The sequence below is a fragment of the Pongo abelii genome, chromosome 18, assembly GCF_028885655.2.
Source record: "Pongo abelii isolate AG06213 chromosome 18, NHGRI_mPonAbe1-v2.0_pri, whole genome shotgun sequence".
Lineage (NCBI taxonomy): Eukaryota > Metazoa > Chordata > Mammalia > Primates > Hominidae > Pongo > Pongo abelii.
This window is the reverse complement of record NC_072003.2, coordinates 47468833-47492621: the sequence shown is the minus strand read 5'-3', so window position 1 is coordinate 47492621 and position 23789 is coordinate 47468833. Positions and strand designations below refer to the sequence as shown.

The 23789-nt window shown below is 36.9% G+C and overlaps 1 protein-coding gene across 2 annotated transcripts in view; it reads right to left on the bottom strand.

Annotated features, from left to right (window-relative positions):
* LONP2 (lon peptidase 2, peroxisomal) overlaps positions 1-23789 on the bottom strand; it is a 125040-nt gene that overhangs the window by 77603 nt on the left and 23648 nt on the right. For both annotated transcript variants that reach the window (XM_024233063.3, NM_001133043.2), the window contains 2 exon segments: positions 21105-21363; positions 13925-14066 (listed from right to left, as the gene is read on the bottom strand). In XM_024233063.3, the coding sequence (XP_024088831.1) occupies positions 13925-14066; positions 21105-21363 (401 nt within the window).

The window sequence follows — 23789 nt, the reverse complement described above, 5'->3', positions numbered from 1 at the left end:
GGAATAGATTACATAGAGTTCATTACACATGACTAGGTAACTGTCATCTTTAGGTGTGATATAGTATGATTATGCTTTTTAAAAGTGTATATCTTTTGTCGATAGCTACTGAAACATTTATGAAAAGATGATGATGTCTGGAATCTGCTTCAAAATAATCAGAGGTTGGGTAGGGGAGAATGGGAAGCAATAGATGAAACAAGATATTAAAGCTGGGTGATGAGTCCACAGAATTCATTATACTATCTTCTCTGCTTTTGCTATGGTTGAAATTTTCCACAACAGAAAATAAAGATAAAATAACAACTAAAATCAGCTCTGAAAGCCACACACAATTAATACTATTATGATACTGTAAAATATATATTTGGCCTTCATCTCTTTGTTTCCTGACATGCAACTCCTAAAATCCTTGGAATCACCAAAGTGATAAGTATCATTTTATATGTTAGTAATTGACTGGTGGCTGGCAGTCCCTCCACAGCTTCAGGATGGGGGCTGGTCACAGGAAAGACCAAGGCATGATTAGAGGGCTGAGGACTTGTCAGTTCCCCAGCCCAATCTCTGTGGAGGGGAGAAGGGCTAAGAGTTGAGTTGATCACCAATGGCCAATGATTTAATCAATCAGGCCTATGTGACAAGGCCTCCATTAAAAACCAGAAAGGACTGAGGTCAGGAAGCTTCCAGGAAGGTGAATATGAGCACAGCCAGGTGCAAAAAGGCTGGTAGACCCTGACTCCACTGGGATGGAAGCTCCTGTGCTGTTTGTTTGTATTCTTTAAAATATTCTTTTGATAAACCAGTAAATGCAAGTAAATTGTTTCCCTGAGTTCTGTGAGCTACTCTAGCAAATTAAGCAAACCTGAGGAGGGGCTTGTGGGAACTCCAATTTATAACTGGTTGGTCACACGTTCTGGAAGCCAACTCACAACTGACATCTGAAGGGGGAGGCAGTCTTGTGGGACTCAGTGCTCAACCCGTAGGATCTGATACACATCGTCAGAATTGAATTAGAGGACACCCAGCTGTGGTCGGCTGCTGAAGAACTGCTTGCTTGGCATATGGAGAAAAAACCCATGCATTTGGTCAGAGGTGTTCTGTGTTGTGAGAGTGCAGTAGGAGAAACTGAGTTTACTTTTCCTCTATATCCTCAACTATGGAAATTAAATCTGTGATAAAGACAAACTTGAGAAAAATGTTCAGGACATAGAAGAAAAAGGGCTTTAGAGACATGTAGGGGATAAATACAGGAAAAATTAAGAGATACAATTCATAACTGGTTAATATAACTAAAGAAGAGGTCTCAGTAAATTAAAATAGGGAATAATTAAAGAAACGAAAATATTCTAGAAGACCCTGACACTATAGATTGAAAAGATTTAGATTCCTCCTCCTGTGCAATAAAAATGAGAATGTCATTAAAATAACACCTATAGAATTTTCAAGCAAAATTATCACTAGTTTAAAATATTTTACAATCTTGAATACATCAAATATATGTAATATATATAAGATATGATGCATAACAACAAAATGAACACCTGTGAACCTACTACCCATTTGTGAAGACATCTGTCTATCTATTTAGACCAGTGGTCACAAAAGTGGAAAATGACCCACCAAAGTGCAAGTAGAAAATATTAGTATTTGTATTTTTTTTTATTTATAAATACCAGAAAAAAAAATAGCTTGTAAATATTTAATATCCAAAATGGAATTGATGTCTTCACTTGGAAGAAGTTCCATAACGTCGAAGGCTGCCTGTGGTGCCCTCACTTATCTGCCTTAACTATAATTACAGCACATTGCTGTCCATGTGTGCTGTGAAAAGAAAATATATTTGGCCCCCAAAATCACTAGACTAGAGGGAAAAGTCAAGCTGGGAACTGCTTAGGGCAAACCTGCCTCCCATTCTATTCAAAGTCACCCCTCTGCTCACTGAGGTAAACCCGATTGCCCCCTTTGGAAAGGCTAATCAGAAACTCAAAAGAACACAAGGGTTTGTCACTTATCTACCTGTCACCTGGAAGCCCTCTCCAGAGAGCTGTCCTGCCTTTCCAGACCAAACCAAGTTCATGTCAAACATATGCTGATTGACGTCTCATGTTTCCCTAAAATGTATAAAATCAAGCTGTGCTCTGACCACCTTGGGCACGTGTCGTCAGGACCTCCTGAGGTTGTGTCATGGGCACGCGTCCTCAACCTTGGCCAAATAAACTTCCTAAATTAACTGAGACCTGTCTCAAATTTTCTGGGTTCACAGAGCCTAATATTACAAATGGGTGGAGTGGTTTAAAAAGATTCCTGCAAAATATCATTAAAAAGGGTATAGGCAAAGGTATGAACCCCTAGAAAATAACAGAGTTGACACTTTTATTTATATAATAAGCTAGGATAGACATATTATGAAGTAAAAACAATTATCTAATTAGAACACAGTGCTTTCATTGAAAATATAATCACCTTTTAAAACTGATTTCGTTTTACATAAAGTACATGATATGAGCACACTGGTACACATATATTATGTATCTACTATATATATCCTTTGTTATGGACTGAATTGTGCCCCCTCAAAATTGACAGAATCCCTAACCCCCTCCGCTCTGTCTCAAAGGCAGTCAGGGTGAAGACTGCATTTGAAGACACGGTGTTTAAGAAGGTAATTAAGTTTAAATGAAGGTAAGAGTGGGCCCCTAGTCTAATACAACTGGTACCCTTATAAGAGGAAGGAGGAGACCCCAGGGATGCATGCACACAGAAGGTCTCCCGAGGACACAGCCACAAGTCGGTTGTCTGTAAGCCAAGGAGAGAGGCCTTAGGAGAAACCAAACCTACACACACCTTGATCTTGGACTTCTAGCCTCCAAAACCATGAGGAAATAAATTTCTGTTTGGTCTTCAAAGCTACCCAGTCCGTGGTATTTTGTTATGGCAGTCTTAAGAAATACATTCTAATACATTCTGACCAGGTGCGGTGGCTCACGTCTGTAATACCAGCACTTTGGGAGGCCGAGGCGGATGGATCACGAGGTCAGGAGTTCGAGACCAGCCTGGCCAACATGGTGAAAGCCCATCTCGACTAAAGATACAAAAAATTAGCTAGGCGTGGTGGCATGTGCCTGTAATCTCAGCTATTCGGGAGACTGAGGCAGGAGAATCGCTTGAACCTGGGAGGCAGAGGTTGCAGTGAGCCAAGATTGCACCACTGCACTCCAGCCTGGGTGACAGGGCGAGACTCCATCTCAAAAAAAAAGAAGACTAAGACATTCTTATTTTATTTACATATATATTACTACTGGTGCAGACAACAAAGAAGCCTTCTCAAATATAAAAGGGATTCAAAATACAATTCACACACAAATCTTTGAACGAAGTAACCTGAAGATATATTTCATCTGAACAAGTGATAAACCAAAATACAAGTATCAGAAGCATGCAGTGAAATCATTCAAGCACAGAATCAAAATGAAATGAGGGAGGAAGCACTTCTATTATAGAATGGTAGAGTAAGAAACTCTGAAAATCTGCTCCTCCAGAAAAGCAATGAGAGCACTAGCAAAAATTGTCAAAATCAACTTTTTCAGAATGCTAACATATTAACTTGCAACAACTTGGGGAGTGCTTATTCAAGAAAAACAGCTGAATCTCAGTAAACAGAACGAGCTTTGTGATATTTTAACTTGCTTTACACTCATCCCTTTCTCTCAAGTTCATGGTAGCAAAATCAACAGCCTCATAACCCCAGTAGCTGTGAAAATCAGTAGCCTAGCAATCCTGTTAGGGGGTAGAAAAGGATTACAATCCTTCAAAAGCCCCACCCCCAGAGAACTGCCCCTGTTTGACTCTGGCAGTTCCTTAGAAGAGCTCCATATCCTTATTTGACTTAACTCAGAGAACACTCTGTGAGAACAGTTTTATCCTTAGGACATGTGCCAAAAACAACCAGTGGCAACTGTTTAGCACTGCAGCTGCCTGAGGCAATGAAACTAGTTGGGACTAACAAGAGGCTGACCAAAAAACTTAAATGGAAAAACTGGGAAATGAGATATTCATGGGGGCTTTGAAAAGCCTTGACATATGCCTGAGAATCCAAAATTTCATGTGAATATGCAGGCTCTAAGTATGTCCAGGAAAGATCTGAGAAGGCCCTAGCAGCTCATCTTTGGCAGACACTGAGGCTCTGCAAAAGCAGGAAGTGAAGGCTAAGGCACAGTTGTAAACCATCTGCCAAAGTGTGAAAGGCCCACTTCAATACACACATAAGAGCCCCTTGGGCAAGGAGTGGGAGAGCTACTGTCCAGGTACTTAAAGAAATCTCTGTCCGGTCACTAGCTGACCACTAAACAAACTGAGCAACTTCAGTGGTCACACATTAATGAATAAAACAGACTTTACAGAATGAAACCAGAAAGTCACTAAACAAACAGCAACAACAACAGCACAAACAAAAAACCCTTAAGGTTATATTATTCAATTATATATCTGACTATATTTAATATAAATATAACACTCTAAATATTCAGTTTCAACAAAAAAAATTATGAGACACACACAAAGAAATACAAAAGTATGGCCCTAAAGAATGAAAAAAAAAAAGAGAAGTCAGCTGGGTTCAGTGGCTCATGCCTGTAATCCCAGTACTCTGGGAGGCCAAGGTGAGCAAATTGCTTGAGCTCAGGAGCTCGAGACCAGCCTGGGCAACATGGCGAAACCCTGTCCCTACAAAAAAATTAGCCAGGCATGCTGGTGTGTGCCTGTAGTCCCAGCTACTCGGGAGGCTGAGGTGGGTGGGTCACTTGAGGCTGGGTAAGGTCGAGGCTGCCATGAGCCATGAGTGCGCCACTGCACTCCAGTCTGGGTGACAGAGTGAGACCCTGTCTCAAAAAAGAAAAAGAGAAGTCAATGGAAACCATCTCTAAGGAAGACATGTTGATTAGATAAAGATTACAAATCAGCGGCCAGGCATGGTGGCTCATGACTGTAATCCCAGTACTTTGGGAGGCCAAGGCGGGCAGATCACAAGGTCAGGAGATCGAGACAATCCTGACTAACATGGTGAAACCCCGTCTCTACTAAAAATACAAAAAATTAGCCAGACCTGGTGGCAGGCACCTGTAGTCCCAGCTACTTGGGAGGCTGAGGTGGGAGAATGGTGTGAACCCGGGAGGCGGAGCTTGCAGTGAGCCAAGATCCCGCCACTGCACTCCAGCCTGGGCAACACAGCGAGGCTCCATCTCAAAAAAAAAAGATTACAAATCAGCTATTATAAATATGCTTAAAAAACTAATGCCCCAATCTGGATGAACTTTGAGGAAACTAAGTGAAGTCAGTCAATTATAAAAAGATAAGTACCGTATGATGCACTTATATGAGGTATATAGAGTAGTCACTCATAGAAACAGAAAAGAGAATGGTAGCTGCCAGGGACTGAGGGAGGGAGAAAGAAACAGGGAATTGCTGTGTAATGAGTATACACCTTCACTTTAACAAGATGAAAAAGTTCTGGAGATTGGCTGCACAACAATGCGAATGTGCTTTAACATTACTGAACTGTACACATAAAAGTGGTAAAAATGGCACTTTTTCTGTTATATATATTTACTAACATTTAAAAAAACTAAAGGAAATCCTGTCTAAAGAATTACAGGAAAGTATGAGAATGATGTCTTGACAAATAGAGAATATAAACAAAGATAAATAATAAAAATTTTAAAATAGAAATTTTCGAGTTGAAAACTACAGTAATTTGAATGAAAAATTCACTAGAGGGGCTGAACGACAATTTCAGCTGGCAGAAGAAAGAATCAACGAACTTGAAGACAGGTCAACTGAGATGATCCTGTCTGAAGAATAGAAAGAAAAAAGGCTTTAAAAAAAGTGAACAGCACTTTAGAGACCTACGGGACTCCACAAAGATTACCAACACACCATAATACGAGTTTCAGAAGGAGAGGAAAAAGAAAGGGGCATAAAGAATAGTTGAAGAAATACTGGCCACATACTTCTCAAATTTGATGAAAAACATTTACCTACACATCCAAGAAGCTCAAAAAGAACTAAGTAAACTCAGAGGATCACACATAAACACAGTCAATCTGTCAGAAATGAAAGACAAAGAGAGAATCCTGAAAACTATGAGAGAAAAATGCTGCTCTCATTAGGCATAAGAGATCTGCCACAAGCTTAACAGCTGGCTTCACAGCAGAAACCAGAGACCAGAAAGTGCTGAGAGGATATATGAAAGGGCTGAAAGCAAACAACTGTCAACCCAAATTCTATACCAACAAAATTACTTCAAAAATGAAGGAGAAATTAAGACATTCCCAGAAAAACAAAAACTGAGAATATGTCACCAGGAGATGAGACAAGAAACACAAAAGAGTGAAGTTAAAGGACACTAGACAGTATCCACACAAAGAAATAGAGAGCACTGGCAGAACTGATTACATGGCAAACATAAAAGGCAGTGTAAATATATTGTTGACGTAACTTTTTCTTATCTGTTTTAAAAGATAATGGCAAAAAGCAGTAATTACAGTTGATCCTTATTATTCCATATTTGCAAATTTGCCTATTTGCTAAAATTTGCAGCCCCTAATCAATACAGAGACACTGTGGGTTCAATTCCAGACCACTGCAATAAAGCAAATTTTGCAACAGTGAGTCACATGTATGTTTTTTTTGTTTCCCAGTGCATATAAGAGTTATGTTTACATAATATACTATAGTCTATTAAGTGTGCAATAGCATTATGTCTAAAAAACAATGTACATGCCTTAATTAACAAATACTTTCTTGCTATAAAATGCTAACCTTCAGTGTTAGTTGTTGCCATTTTGCTGGTGGAGTGTCTTGTCTCAATATTGATGGTTGATGACTGATCAGGTGGTGGCTGCTGAAAGTTAGGGTGGCTGTGGCAATTTCTTAAAATAAGGCAACAGTAAAATTTGCTTCATCTATTGACTCTTCCTTTCATGAAAGAATTTCTTATAGCCTGCATTGCTATTTGATAGCATTTTGCCCACAGCAGAATTTCTTTCAAAATTGAAGTCAATCCTTTCAAACCCTGTTGCTGCCTTTATCAACTATGTTTACATAATATTCTAAATCATTTAGAATTTCAACAAGGTTCACAACATCAAGGTTGTCATTTCAACAAGGTTCATAGCATCCTCACCAGGATTAGATTCCATTTCAAGAAACCCACTTTCTTTGCTCATCTGTAAGAAGCAACTCCTCATCTGTTCAAGTTTTATCATGAGATTGAAGTATTTCAGTCACATCTTTGGGTTCTAATTCTAGTTCTCTTGCTGTTTCTACCACATGTGTGGTAACTTCCTCCACTGAAGTTTGAACCCCTCGAAGTCATCCGTGAGGGCTGGAATCAACTCTTCCTGAACTCCTGTTCACGTTGATATTTTGACCTCCTCCAGTGAATCATGAATGTTCTTAATGGCATCTAGAATGGTGAATCTTTTCTAGGGGTTTTCAATGTACTTCACACTGATGCATGGGACGAATCATAATCTATGGGAGCAACAGCCTTAAAAAATGTGTTTCTTAAATAATAAGACTTGAAAGTTAAAATAACTCCTTGATCCATGGGCTGCAGAATGGATGTTGTTTTATAAGGCATGAAAACAGTATTAATCTCCTTGTACATCTCCATCGCAGCTCTTGGGTGACCAGAAGCATTGACAATGAGCAGCAGTATTTTCAAAAGAATCTTTTTTTTTTGAACAGTAAGTTCCAACAGTGGGCTTAAAGTATTCAGTAAAACCATGCTATAAACAGATGCATTGTCACCTAGGCTTTGTTGTTCCATTTACAGAACAAAGGCAGAGTAGATTTTGCATCATTCTTAAGGGCCTTAGGGTTTTCAGAATGGTCAATGAGCACTGGCTTCATCTTAAAGTAACCAGCTGCATTAGCCCCTAACAAGAGAGTTAGCCTGCCCTTTGAAGCTTTGAAGCCAGGTACTGACTTCTCTAGCCATGAAAGTCCTAAATGACACTTCTTCCAATACAAGATAAGGCTGTTTCATCTACATAGAAAATCTGTTTTTTAGTGTAGCCACCTTTATCAATGTTAACTAGATGTTCTGGATAGATAACATGATGCAGCTTCTACAATACATCAGTACTTGCTGCTTCCCTTTGCACTTTATGTTGTAGAAATGGCGTCTTTCCTTAAATCTCATGAACCAACTTCTGTTAGCTTCAAATTTTTCTTCTGCAGCTTTGTCACCTCTCTCAGCTTTCACAGAACTGAAGAGCCTTAGGGCCTTGCTCTGGACTAGGCTTTGGCTTAAGGGAATGTTGTAGTTGGCTTGATCTTTTATCCAGACCACTAAAACTTTCTTCATATCAGCAATAAGGCCGTTTCACTTTCTTATCATTGGTGTGTTCACTGGAATAGCATTTCTAACTTCCTTTGAGAATTTTTCCTCTGAACTCACAACTTGGCTATCTGGCACAAGAGGCCTAGCTTTCAACATGCCTTCCTCAACTAAGCTGAATTATTTTTAGCTTTCGATTTACAATGAGAGATGTGTGACTCTTCCTTTCACTTCAACACTTAGAAGCCACTGTAGGGCTATTACTTGGCCTAATTTCAATATTGCTGTGTCTCAGGGAATAGGAGCCAGAGGAGAGGGAGAGAGAAAGGGGAATGCCTGGCCAGTTGAGCAGTTAGTACATACTCAACATTTATTGATTAAGTTTGCTGTCTTATATGGGTGCAGTTTGTGGTGCCCCAAAACAATTACAATAGCAATACCAAAGATCACTGATAACAGATCATCATAATAGATATAATAATGAAAAAGTTAAAAATATTGCAATAACTACCAAAATGTGACATACAGACATGAAGTAAGATGTTGGAAAAATGGTGCCAACAGACTTGCTTGACACAGGGTTGCCATAAACACTTTCTTTTTTTTTTTTTTTTTTTTTGAGACAGAGTCTTGCTCTGTCGCCCAGGCTGGAGTGCAATGGTGCGATCTCGGCTCACCGCAACCTCTGCCTCCCGGGTTCAAGCGATTCTCATGCCTCAGCCTCCTGAGTGGCTGGGATTACAAGGCATGCACCACCACGCCCAGCTAATTTTTTTGTGTTTTTAGTAGAGACAGGGTTTCGCCATGTTAGCCAGGCTGGTCTTGAACTCCTGAGCTCAGGCAATCCACCCGCCTCAGCCTCCCAAAGTGCTAGGATTACAGGCGTGAGCCACTGCGCCTGGCCTGCCATAAACATTTAATTTGTTAAAAAACACAGTCTGTGAAGTACAATGAAGCACAACACAATAAAAAAAAGTATGCCTTATTTAAGGTATTTTTTTTACTCCATTCGATTTTTGGAAATTGTATCATTAATATAGCATGCAGCGAAATAAAAAAATTAAAATAATATCTTAGGCCTTAAGCTTTTTATCCTTAAGAGGATGAAGCTGGATTAGATGATGTCTAAGTCCCTCTCTTCTGACATTCTTTGACAATAATTGTATAGCTCAAATCAAAAGATCATGTCTACTGTATCTAAGTAGTAAATATACTATTGGTCTAATTACTAACTGGATCTAATTCTAATTAAGTAAGAAGTTCAGTTTTAAAGCAAGTTTACTATATCTAGACTAATGACTTCTCTATTTTGGGGAATATATGTTTTTCGAACTGTAAATATTATTGCCTATAAAGACAATTAATTATTGTATCCATGCATTTTATTTGCCCATTCACACAAAAATGTATTTGAGATATGCATTCATATTTAACAATAAAGTCTGGACATGTGCCAGTTATAAATATAACATATATCTGGTAAGAAAATAATTCTGTAATTTTCTTTCAAGTCTATTAATTACATACAAGCCCTTACTTTCCTTATATCTAATATTTTAGTGCTACTCAGTTATAGACTTGCCCAAATTCTACTGCCTACCACCATTTATTAATTAAGTAGCTGGACCTATTTTTATAGTCTTCCAATAAATTTTCAAAAGAGAGTATCTAAATTTTGAATTCTCCTTTTTTGGACAATATTAAGTAATAACTTGAAATACATTCTGTTTTACATAAGCAACAATTACATGGTAGATCAAGGAAACGGGCATATCCTTCATAAATAAAAAGAAGAATATACAGCAGAAAAAGTTTATTCTTTATTCAGAGTAAGCACTCTAGTGTATATTTACATCTACTATTACATTCTTCACATCTGGCCTATATTACCTTAATAATATAAATTAGCTTAAACATAAAATAATCTTATACATTTTACAAATAATATCTAGATATCGTTTTTTAAAAGTAGGTTTTCTATGTAGAAAGATAATAAAACTATACTTGGGTCTCCAAACTCTCAGGAATATTCACTTCAAATGTAAAGTGTTGTGTAATTGAGTTTGTTCTTTTTTTAAATTTAAGTGAACCTACTGGCAATGGAAACAACAAATGGCTTTCAAAATGGACACAGAAGAAATATCAGTGGATATTAAATTAACATCTGTAGAGTACTTTACCATTTATAGAATGCTTTAATATGTATTGTTATTTAACTGTTTCAACAATCTGTGAGGTCTGAGGTTTCTACCCAGGACTTGGGCAAGCAGGGAGGAAGAGGCTGTTAGGTACCAAGATACTCAGTTCCTCCATATGTATGCCTTGCTTCATTTTATAGCATTTACAGTCTGTAAGGAACCGATGCTATTCATAACTAAACTACAGTAATTAGTATGTGGGCCCAGAGGGCATTTACTCTGAGATATCATTCGAGGTTTTCATACCTTTTTTTGAATGCTAATAAATCGACTGCCAAAAAAGTTAGTACCAAGGTCTACATCAGACAAGAAAGTATCATTATGCTAGCTGCTTGTTATCAAAGATCAATTTAACAAATATTATTGAATCATTACAAAGTTTGATTTTAATGTTTAGGTGAATGTTTAGGTTTAGGTTATGTTTCGGTGAAGACCTAAAACATATTGTTTATCAACTGAACAAATAAACAGGGGACTTAATCATTACTATTACTTGTAAAGCTGTCTTTGGTGAACTTGCTTCAAAACAGTTGTTGAAAAAATTTAAGTGTCAGGGGAGTACTCTAAAATTCTTTTCAACAGGATAACTATAAGTATCTAATGGGAGAATCTGTCAGATAACCTGAAAAAATGTCCCAATATAAATTAAACTGAAAGTCGAAAGATCTTATATAAGAAACTACTAAAATCTTAAATAATGTTCACTATTTTACTCTTCATAGTAAAATGAACCAGAGTAAACCAGTTATGGAGCCAGAAGGTAATGATCTTACAACAAAAAATAGCAAAACTGAACCAAATCAAACTCTTACCTCCAAATACCAGGGCTTTTAAGTAAGGTAACTGTACTTTTTTATCGTCCAAACAAAACCCACTTCCGAGACTAAAAAAGAGTGCAATTAATATTAGGCATAAACTGGGAATGTGCCAGGCAAACCAGAACGTATGGTCTCCTGCTTAATAAGACACATGTCCCAGGCCATCCTGTTCTAAGATCACAAAAACAGAAAAAAAAAACAGGAAGCACGAGGGAGTTCCAAGCACAGAAATAAACAAGAAAAAAATAAAAACTTTCACAAAGTAAGTTTTCCTCAATTTTACAAATCAATTTGCATTAATAATATTTTAAGCAAGGGTAAAAGGGAGGAGGGGCTGATGTGCTAAAATAAGGAGGACTGGCTGAAATAAATTTAGGAAGGAGTCAGATCCCAGATCCCCTCCCCCACCCCAGCAAAACACTGGAAGTTTATTTTCTTAAGAACATAAAACAGCGGTTCTCTGCACAGGGAACCCTGGGCACAGCTGAGAAGAACATATACTACGCTGAAAACAAGAGCTCAGGTGAATGCATATATACGGATGCTGAATGCAGTGATACCCCCGACCCCAATCATTCTTCCCCTGCTTGGTTCCCAGAATGATGGCAACCAAGCCTTCATTCTCAAGGCAAGAGACAGGAAGAGTCTTCTCTGAGGAATCTGACCATCCTAAGAAGGAAGACTTAAAGCTATTGAGTAGAAGATTCCTCAACCAAACAGCCCAGCCAGGTGACTCTATTGTGGAACTCACTGTTGATAAGCCCCACTCCTATGCTCATAGCCTCCAATCAGCCTTTTTGTTCCTTACTATTAAATATAAACACACAAACAAAAATGTCCAGATATCTAATGAAAGACTCTAATATAGAAGACAGAGACTAAAAGAAATATATAATAAACAGATAAAAGCAGCTTAAAGAGAAGTAATTTTTTTCTTTTTCTTTTTAATATACCAAGTGGTCAGAGAAGTAAAATTTTAAAATATATCTATAAGTATCTTTCTCATGGAGATAAGATATATTACAACTATGTAACAAGAACAGGACACTATAAAAGAACATGCAGAGAAAGTTTTTGAAATAATAAATTCAGAGGGTTTTTAAAAGATAAATCTGAGAAAGTCTGCACAGAAAGTAGAGCAAAACATAAAAGTGGAGACTAATAGGAGAGAAAAGATAAGTCAGAAATGTAATCTCCAAGTCATGGGAGTTCCAAAAAATAAAGGGGAAAAGTCATCAATAAAAGAATTTAAGAAAAAATTTTAGAACCAAAGAATAGGAAGAATTCAAAGAAAGAATGAGCAAAAATGCATGAAAAGAAACCCATGCCAAGGCAGATTATTATGAAATTTCAGAATCCCAGGATAAAGGGAAGAACCTGAAAGTTTTCAGGGTAAAGCAGGTCTGAAAGGATAGGAACTGAATGGAATCAGTTTTACCAACAGCAACATTGGAAATGGGAAAGTGAAGTAAAATGGAGGCAAAGTACAATTCTGTAGAAAAATTATTTCCAACCAGAATTCTATACTCAAATTACTAATCAAGTATGAGGGAAACATAAAGACATTTTCAGATATGCAAAGTCTAAAACATTTACCACTCATGCAAGCTTTCTCAGGAAACTATCAGGAAGTTAACACTACAAAAATGAGGGAATGGACCAAGAAAGAGCAAGAAATGGAATACAGGAGACAGGAAATCCAACATGGTGAGAGGTGAAGGGAGAACCTAGGAAGGCAGCCATAAAACCGGATGTCAAAAACAACCAGTTCAGACTGGATGCTTAAGAAGATAAAATGGATAGAACACCTAAAGTGTCTGAATGTCTTGACAGAATTAGACAATTGGTGAAAAAGTAAACAAAAGAAACAAGACAGCTAACTCTGAAAATATTCTTAAAAAGTAGAGAAAAACAAAAATAGGAACAGAAAAAGTGATCATAGTTTACCATGTGGCTCCTGCTGTGAAAAGCATTTACATAATCATAATAATGTAAATACTAATATGGATGTAACAAAAACAAGAAAAAAATTCTTATTGCGAGATCTAGGGTATTAAAATGATACAGCGGGGACAAGGGAAGAAAAAAGGTAAAATCTTCACCTCCTGTTGGGGGACATCTATAGAAAATGACAAAAACTAAAAAAAAAAAAAAAAAAAATCAGGAAGTGCAAGATAGCCATGCTATTTTGAAAATAGGGTTAATCAACTAAAAGCTAAAGAGGTCAAAGTGCAGAAGAAGGCATGGGGGACCCCAGGGAGAAGGAGACTTGCTTGCTGTTTTTTTGCCATAACTGTGTAGAATTGTTGGTCTCTAGATAATAAGTGTGCACAAAATTTTGTTAAACTATTTGATTAAAATAGAAAAGGAAAATAAAAAAAGAGGGGACTTAGTGAAAGAAATCTCAAAAACATTTTAAGTGCCAAATTGCTCAGACCTCAGCCGGTATCAAACTGTTTTTCCCATAACTAAAGCTACATCACTGTGTATATCACTTGAATATGATTATCAACCCTCCTCCATACTCTTCCAGTATGAAGACAGACAGGGAATTTTCCAAATCTTACCTCAAGCAGAGCTGCTGCTGGATCACCCTGTAGACTTTTTCCCAGTTTGTCAACCTCATCTAATAGGAACACTGGGTTGTTCACTCCCACAGTCTTCAAGCCGTTGATGATGCGACCAGGCATGCTGCCAACATAGGTGCGCCTAGAGAAAGCAAGTAGCACATTCACAGTGTGAGATGTCAGGAGGCAGGAGCGACGCCATTCAGAAATCAAAACTTAGGAATGTGAAAAGATCATTTAGCTATCACTATAATATAGCAAAGAGGTACTATGCATTTAAAAGGCACTATGATAAATCGAAAGTTATTATATTCAATTCTAATCTTATCTTCTACTTAATTCTGGCTACAAGTTGCCCATGATATTGGAAGAACTGTATCACATTTTGCCATTTGGTGAAATGAAGAAACACGACACTGAAGTCACCAATTACGGTTCTTACTCTTCAAGATTCCAAAATGTCCAAAGTACCCTATGAATTCCCATGCTTTCCATGATTTTTCTGAGCATCCCCCGACCCAACGCAACCACCTTTATGCACACTGAAATGGCTGCCCCAGGGCCAGCTAAAACGTCATCATCTTCATGAAGGAAATTAAAATCAGTTCAAACAGCCACTCAGAATGCAGACCAAAAACAACAACAAAAAAGAAAAACTCCAATCTCTTTTATTTTCAGAGGAAATAATCTATTAATTATAGTATGAGGATCTGGGGTCAACAGTATTTATATCAGAATTCCATTATTCTGTCCTTTTGAACAAAACTGTATTCATCCCATATGCACTAATTGGCAATAACCACATTCAGCCAGCCAGGTATTTTGTTGAACATTAAAATGTGAGAGCCTGCTTTATCGTATTTGGACAAGAATCACCCACATAATTATGACAGATGTAGAGTGTGGCATGAAACAAAAACACATGTTTATCAAACCAAAAAAAGTGTCTTTTTCACAAAGCCAGCAAAACTTAAAGCAGCAATTTACTAATTTTAATTATAACTTTGCTGTCTATGTTGCGCAAAGCAAATGCTGTCTCTGAAAAGGCATAAAAGCCTGACTGCCGAGAAGAAAATGATCAATGATAAGTGGAACAGCCGCAGTTACCTCATGATCTGCACAAAGTCGATTCACAGAGCAAGTCTGATTTCTGCCACATGACTGGTATAAAGCAGGACAGAATAAACAGAGTGACCTTTGAAAAGGCAAGCAAGCCTTAAAAATATCATGGGAATGCCTTTCATCCGGGAAAGGTGACCAAGGCACAGGGAAGCAAAGGCAATAAACATTGTCCTGTTAATATAAGGAATTAGCACATTCAAGATTTCAGAATCAGATACAGAAAAGACAAGACTCAGAATTAATAAATTCTTTCCAATTATTTTTCTAGAGAACTTACAGATTTGCCATTACTCTGATTTTTAAGAGTGGTAGGGAAGGGAATTTTTTTAAAGAATCTCAATGCCTCTAATAGGTCATTTTTTGCTGCAATTATTTATTTGCCTTTCCTTTTTTGATGAGTAAACTTCAAAAACAGGTACTGACAATTCTACACCTAAAGTTACAGAGAGAAAATAATATTCTAGGTAGGCACCCTTTCTAAAAAAAGTGGAATCCTAGATTCTACTCACACTGTATATAAGCAATTCCTCTTACACTTTCCATTGCTTCGCAGAGCCTACAGAATAAGGCTCAAATTCCTTTGTCTGGAGTTCGAGGCTTTTCACAATCCAGCTCCCATTCATCTTCCCAACTTGCTGCCATTACTTTCTTGCTTCATCCACAATCAAGATCCTATTACGCCCCTTAAAAATTTTTACCTTTCTTAAAAATATTGTGCCTTCCTGCCCTTAATACTCCTCTTCCTGCTTACGTAAATCCCAACAATTCTAAGAAACTTTTTCTGACTACCTCTCACAAAGTGATCGCTCTAATAATGCAATGTCTACAGCACTTACTGGTCCCATAACTCATCTGATGGTTACTTACGACCTAGTTTTTATTCATGGGTATAATAACCTCCTCTGAAGAGCCAGTGAGCACTTTTATGACAGAGACGTTGTCTTACCACAGAGTAGAGGCTAGATATAGAGCTGTAAGATTGTTCCCCACCAGATCCACCGTGCCAGCACTCAAAGCATCTTTCCATCAGCACTCTAAAGGTAACACAGTACAAGCTTCTGAATACTATACTATTTTGGGCAAATTACTTGACTTAAGCCTCAGTTTCCTCACCTAAAAGATGGGGATAATAGTGTCAACCTGGTAGGTTATATTAATATAAGGATCATGAGAGAACACAGGCAAAGCACACAGCACGGTCCCTGGCACACGGTGAGCTTTCCAATGATGCTCATCGTTATTAGCAACAGCTACTTAAAGTTTACTTCTGGTTTCCTGGAAAAAGCACAAGAGCAGAATTCAGTACACCTGAATTTGAGTCCCATTTCAATTTCTGCCTCATGGAAGTAACTTTTGCAAATGTCTTTTATAGCAGACAAGAGAGAAAAATATAGGCAATTCACCATCCACTCTTCCTACCTATTCAATTAAAGGGCTCGGCTCCTGCAGGCTATAATGCAAACCATTAAAATAAAATTTACAAAGAATTTGGAATATAAAAGAGTTTAAGTGTTACAATGTTAAGTGAAAATGACAGGATTACAATTGTTACTTAAAATCCAATGATAAGTCTGGCAGAACAAAACAAATGTTAACAGTGATTATCTTTGTATGGTAGAAAAACATGAGGATTTTTTTCCTTTCTTTATTTTTCACATTTTCTACCAAGGGTGTGTGGATGTGTGGGTGTGGGTGTGGGTGGGTGTGTGGGTGTGTGTGTGTATCTCAAACTGGAAAAAGTAATCAGTTTAAAAAAGATCCTAATGATCTCAAAAAGAAAAACAGTCTTTAAGAAACTGGGATTTTAATGTATAATACCATGTCTAAACAAACGCAATTATTCTTCTGGTAGTCATTCCTAAATCTTTTTATAGACTAATTTATATGGGTGTACTCATCTAAAGGGTTGCATAACTTACAAAATATTATGTTTTGATCTTACATGAATTCACAAAACACCTAGAGAGCACTCACCACATTTAGCACCATGTTAAATAAGCATCATGGGGTACATTAAGGAGATAGACGATAAATGCCCTGCCTGAGAAAGCTTGTACTTTTTATAAATGTATTTATGTTTCATCTCCACAGTTGTATGGTAGAAATGCCAGAGGCCCGTATTCTATAAAGGAGCACAATAGGTGGTAAGTTTAGAGAAGAGTAAAATCATAACTGACTGCACTTACATTAATGGAGGAAGCCTTGGGTTGAGGCCTTAAAAATAAACCTAAGTTTTGGAGAGGCAAAGAAGAGCTACATGCAAATATAAGTTGAAAGGATAGTGGGCAAACCATAATATATCTGGTACACTATGCTAAAAAAAATACATTAGAAGCTTGCTGCTTCAGTTATTTTTCCCTTGTAGAAACTAATAATGAAATAGTTTCTTTATAACTTTACCATTTCAGGTTGCATATGAAAATGTATCAATGTGGAAATCACAAGTTCATTTTTCTTCTCATCTTGTTTGCAAGTTGAGACAAGGATTTCTCGCGATAATATAATTTTATTATCTAAATAAACAGCTGGTAAAGTATTTCTAGGAGTTAATATCCACAGTGATTCAAGATATATCATAACAATAATATATTATTTCTTTTTACCAAAGAACAAATGAAAGACAATTATGCAAACATTATTTCATAAAACTTCATCTTAAAAGTAGTTACTTTATATTTAATTTGTGTGAATTGATTTAAATTATTTAAATGTAATATTTAAGTATAAAAATTTAAGTTGTTAAAACTGATAGAAGGGAATGAGTATTTTGTGGCTTATAAAGTGGACAGAAAAATCACAATGGAGATAAATCCAAATGAGAAATATCGAAGAGTGAAAAACTGAATGAGTTAATACGTAGCATAAACGTTATTCTTCCTTTAAGCTACTCAAAACAATACAGAAAAAATGAGGCAATGTTTAGTCAGATCACTATTATTTTCCAAGTTTAAGATTAAATATTAAGGCAAGCCCTTCTTTTGCTTCCCCATCTCCCACCTCATTATCATTTAACCATAAAAAACATATCTTTGCTTGTTTTAAAAATCAATCCCCAACTTATCGGCATCCTTCTTCTCATACGCAGGTACTTTTAGCAAAAGGAAAGTGTTCCACACATGGGAAAACAGGGAGAGTGAGTGGCAAAATCGAGAGGATAAGCAAGGACAATAACAAAGCAGCTTTCTTTTTCCTTGGCTATTCTAAGACTGTGGAACAGTGGTGCCTACTCAAAGGCTGAGGAAAAACAAAACTTTTCATGAACTCTAACTGTGAGCATGTGACCGGTACTCAAATGCCAAGACCTGGGTTGTCTCCCAAATGCCTCAACTGTCACATGGAACCACACGTTCTCTCAGGCACACCCATGGTTCTGCTGGAATTGTCAGCTGTTCTTTCCTCCTCCTATTCACCTTCAATCCATAACTGACCTAAGTGCATGCTCTGCCCTCACCCTTTCCTCAACAACTGAACCCCACTACTCTCCACGGGCTTCCAAACAGGGTTTGAAATAGAATTTTTCACCAGGCTTTAATAATTCACGGGGTAGATGGGTAATATGTCCCCAACAGCACAAGGGCAGGTTGCTATAGTAGTTAATCAAACATCTGGTACACTGATGGCTAAGTGACACTTACCAGCAAAGTGTATCTAAAATCAGGCTGAATAGAATGATTCACAAAACAAATCCTTATACTTTTTACTCGGCAACAATCACAGCCTCCATATATATGTTTCTAAAAAGGTTATATTTACAAATATTTTAGGCAATGGTGATTTTAACACAACCTTTTACAAAAGACCCATAAAGTCAATTCTTATTTTCTTCAGACTCAATTTTCTTAATACAGTCACACACACAAAAGCATATTCACTTGAAAAAAAAGAACAAATTTTGTATGTCAGAAGGATTTAAAATAGAGATTTATTTTAATCCAGCGATGTTCGTAAGTGGTGAGAACCATGACACTATACACTGTCCATTAGTAGGCAACAGAAAAATGCATTTTCCCATAATTCTGCCATATAAATTAAGTAGTAATGCTGAGAATAGGATAAATATTTCAGAAGGCAATTAAAAAAATCAGATTGAAATTTATAAAAACTCATACTGAAGCTTGTAAATCTAAATTTGTTCTCCTGAGAATTTATTAATAGAATTTAAATAATGGTTAAAGCTAATGTTTAGTGAATGCTCACTGTGTGTCAGGTATTGAATAAGTGCTTTCCAAGCCTTATCAAATAATCATACCAATGTGAAATGAAATAAGAACAAATTACCTGCATGTCATGTGCTTATGATGTCAATTTCACATAGCATTAATTCCACGAACTCACTCTCTAAATGCCATTAAATACTTACTCTGTAGCTAAAATTAGAAGATTTAGGCCCTAGACGCAGCTTTTTTGAGTTTAGTCCAAGAGAAATGACAATTCCTTTACGAAAGCAAACTATAGCCTCTAGTGGTACATGCAAGAATAAGAAGTCTAGGCAACAAAAATATCTTTTGAAATTGCCAGAAGAAATCACCCAAAGCAATTCTCTACTTGGATCTGTACCCCTCACTGTTTATTTACTAAAATCTTGTGATGAGTCTTTTTTAAAATTTATTATTATTATTTTTTTAGAGATGGGGTGTCACCATGTTGCCCAGGCTGTTCTTGAACTCCTGAGCTCAAGCAACTGCCTGCCTCGGCCTCCCAAAGTGCTGGGATTACAGGCGTGAGCTACTACACAAGGCCAGTAATGATACTTTTTAAATGCGTAAGAATTTTAAGTGAGCAAATAAAAGAGAATAAAAATAATCATTTCTTATAGAAAAGTTTCTGAAACAGTTTCCCATCCCTGTCTATGGATAGGAATCCCTTTGAATAAGGCAAATAGAAAACAAGATATTAAAAAAGCATCATATTCCTTTATAAGCAGTTCATGGTTCCTACATTTAAACATGTTCTTTAACACATACACTATAGGTATGTTTTCTCACAACTTATATGAATCCCTTAAACCATGAAATGTAAATTCATGCTTTCCCAAGGCATTTTCCATCAGATCAACAAAGAGATCAGTGAGAACAATGAATGCAACATGCAAATCTGATTCTAATAATGTCAGATTAATCAGAAACAGTTTTGTTGTTGTTTGTTTGTTTGTTTGAGATAATGTCTCTGTCTCCAGGCTGGCGTGCAGTGGGACAATCATGGCTTACTGCAGCCTGGACCTTCCCAGACCTAAATGATTCTCCCACCTCAGCCTCCTGAGTAGCTGGGACCACAGGTGCATGCCACTGTGCCTGCCTAATTTTTTAATTTTTGTGGAGACCAAAATTAAAATTTAAAATTTAAAAAATTTAAATATAAAGTTTGTAGAGACAAAAGTGTTTCCCTGTGTTGCCCTGGCTGGTCTCAAACTGTTAGGCTCAAACAATCCACCCACCTCAGCCTCCCAAAGTGTTAGGATTACAGGCATGAGCCACTGCGCCCAGCCTAGAGAGACGGTTCTCACAGTTTATTGTTTTTTTATAGAAAGTGAGTCCAAAATGCAAGAATAAGCCTTAATAATTATGCTAACATTTATCCTTATTACTCATATTCATAATACAAACCAACCTTCATAAGAGGAAGTTTAGACTGCAATCAGAACAAGTTTGTTATCAAAGACTTCTCACCTCCTCCTATTGGCCTTCCCTATTGCAGTTACTTTTTTTTACCTCTGAGAGTTAGGGATCATTATTTATGGAATGCTACTGGGTTGAAAAGAGTGTAAAGACATAATACTATCCAATCATAAATAACTTATAATTACATTCAAATGAGATTCCAGGAAAGTTGAGGCACAGAGTAGGTATCCACTGTCATACAAATCAAGGTTAGTTTGGGTTTATCATTATGCTTAGAGGCTCTAGACTAGCTGATAATTCTTGTAAATGTCCTTTTCATTCAAGGTACCACAAATAGCCCTTTAAGGAAAATAGATGTATGCTATGCTTAAGCTTTTAGGGAGCTCTAGTCAATTAAAAAGAAAGAGGAATCAGAGATTAAACTGAGAGAAGTGTTCTACCTGTGTCCTCGAATGTCAGACTGATCACATACTCCTCCAAGTGCAATCCTATGGAACTCTCGACCTAGAGTCTTGGCCACTGATCTTCCCACACTTGTTTTACCAACTCCAGGAGGGCCAACAAAGCATAGGATTGGGCCCTTCAGGTTATTTTTGAGCTGTCTGACAGCCAAGTATTCCAGTACTCTTTTCTTCAATTTTTCCATGGCATAATGGTCATTATCCAGAAGAATCCGGGCTGCCCTAATGTCCAGGCGGTCTGTCAAATAACCCAACAGAAATAATTAGAACATGTAAAATTTTTAAGTTAAAGAACTCCTTTCAAGCATGACGAGGGCAAAATATTTTTTTTGAAAATAGATGTGATAAGAACATACTTGGATCTTTCTAAATGAGGATTCTAGGAGATCTGCATTTGGTTTGGTTTTTCTGCTTAAGACTTAGTGTCCCCAGAGATAGTAGGCACTACACAATTAAAAACTCAATGTTCATATCATTTTATTTGGAATGATTTTCTAGTTATGCATTACTTCTTAATTTCTACATATTCTATGTGTGCTGGCATTTGTTTTTTTAAAAAAAGGGTGATTTTTTTCCTTATTTCAGTAGTAACATATGTTCATTCCAGAAAACCTGATAACACTAATAGAAAAGAAGAAAACAGTTACCCATAATCTCATGCCCCCAAGAGATCACCACTACCTTTACTTCAGTATGTGTAATTCCAGGCTGTGTGCGTGCATTTACAAACCTATTTTTCAAAATGGGATTTTGTGGGGCCTTTAAGTTTTGTAAAATGTTTTTTTCACTTAATATATCACAGACAACTTTCACTGTCACACATATATTTATCAGTAACATTCTATGGTTACTTAATGTTCCATTACTTAATTATCTATATTCATTTAACTAATTCCCTACTGTTGAGCATTCAAGTTGTTTACACATCTTTACATTTATAAAAGATGCTTCAACTGTGCATCACTGTAACTAAATCTTCCCATATATCTGCAATGATTTCTTTCAGCTTATCTTCTATGAACAGAAGTGCTGGGTCAAAAAAAAAAAAAAAAAAGATGATGTAAAGAATTGCCTAATTGCCACACAGAAAGTTGTATCAAAGTCTCACCAGAAGTGTATGTGTTAGGCTTTGTTTCTAGAGCCAAGCTTTCAACAGGTTTACTAATAAGATTTAGCACTTAAAATACTCAGGTTAAACACCAGGTAACAGAAGCCAAAATGAATTCACTAGCTGGGTGGCTGCCAGGGGATAATACACAGCCACATGATCATGCTGGCAGTGAAAGAAGAAGATGGGAGAGAGAAATACACAGGAATCTTTTAATTAATTAATACAAACTCTTTTAATTAATTATTTAGAATTTGCTAAGGATATTTCACAAAGGAAAAAAATGGCCTGAGATGGTAATTTGGTTCCCAAGCTAGTCCCCCCAAAAACCTAGCTAAGCAGTAAACTATATAATTTAATTATAGTACTGTTGATTTTAGTCAGAGTCCTAGGTGAGTGAAGTAGGAGAAGAAGAACTAAAATTTCTTCCCCCTTTCCTGGCTCCAGAACCCAACCAATGAATATATGAAGAAATGAAAGCCAGAAAGTTTCTCAATTGTTTCACAATGCTAGCCCTGACACTAAAACCTACCACAGTAAACATAAAAGAAAACCTCAGACAAATCCCTTTTTATATAGCTGTAAATATTAAAATGCTAGTAAATCAAATCTATAAAGAATAATCTACTAAGTCTCAGTAGGATTTATTTTAGTTATGCAAAGATGGTTCAATGTTAGGTCATCAATGTCATCATATCCAAGAAGAGTAAGTTTCCATCAAAATATCATCTTGTACCTAAAAAGGCACTTGTTAGAATGCGTGATCCATTCATGATTAACACATTCAGTAAGGTAAGAATAAAAGTCAAGATAATTTTAAAAAGACTGAAAACACTGTGAAGAAATTTCTTGCAAGAAATATGCCAAGTAAAGACAATTTTAAAACTTCTTTCAATCTTTTAAGTAAAGGTGATTTCCATGCTGTATAAATTATTTTCTATCTTTCCTATACAGGATATATTTTTCTAATTATTCTCTTTAATGATTCAGAAAGCATGCTTCCTGTTTTGAATAACATGTGATTACATGTAAAAAAATTTTCAAATTTCAATATAAATTTCCCTATTTATAATTAGAAGATTGAAATGGTATCTACTGACTCCTCTAAGATGGGAAAATCTGCAAACATATTCCTACAACTCTTGGCTTTCCTTTCTGCTTTTGGTTACCATCTGAGATCTCTACTTGGTAGGTAAACTTCTCTTTCAGAAATTATGAATGGGGGGCCAGGCTCGGTGGCTCACACCTGTAATCCCAGCACTTTGGGAGGCCGAGGTGGGAGGATCACTTGAGGTCAGGAGTTCGAGACCAGCCCGGCCAACGTGGTGAAACCCCATCTCTACTAACATACAAAAATTAGCTGGGCATGGTGGCAGGCGCCTGTAATCCCTGCTACTCAGTAGACTAGGGCAGGAGAATCACTTGAACACAGGAGGCGGAGGTTGCAGTGAGCCGAGATCACACCACTGCACTCCAGCCTGGGCGACAGGGCAAGACACCATCTCAAAAAACAAACAAACAAACAAACAAACAAATAAACATATTTAGGCTGGACA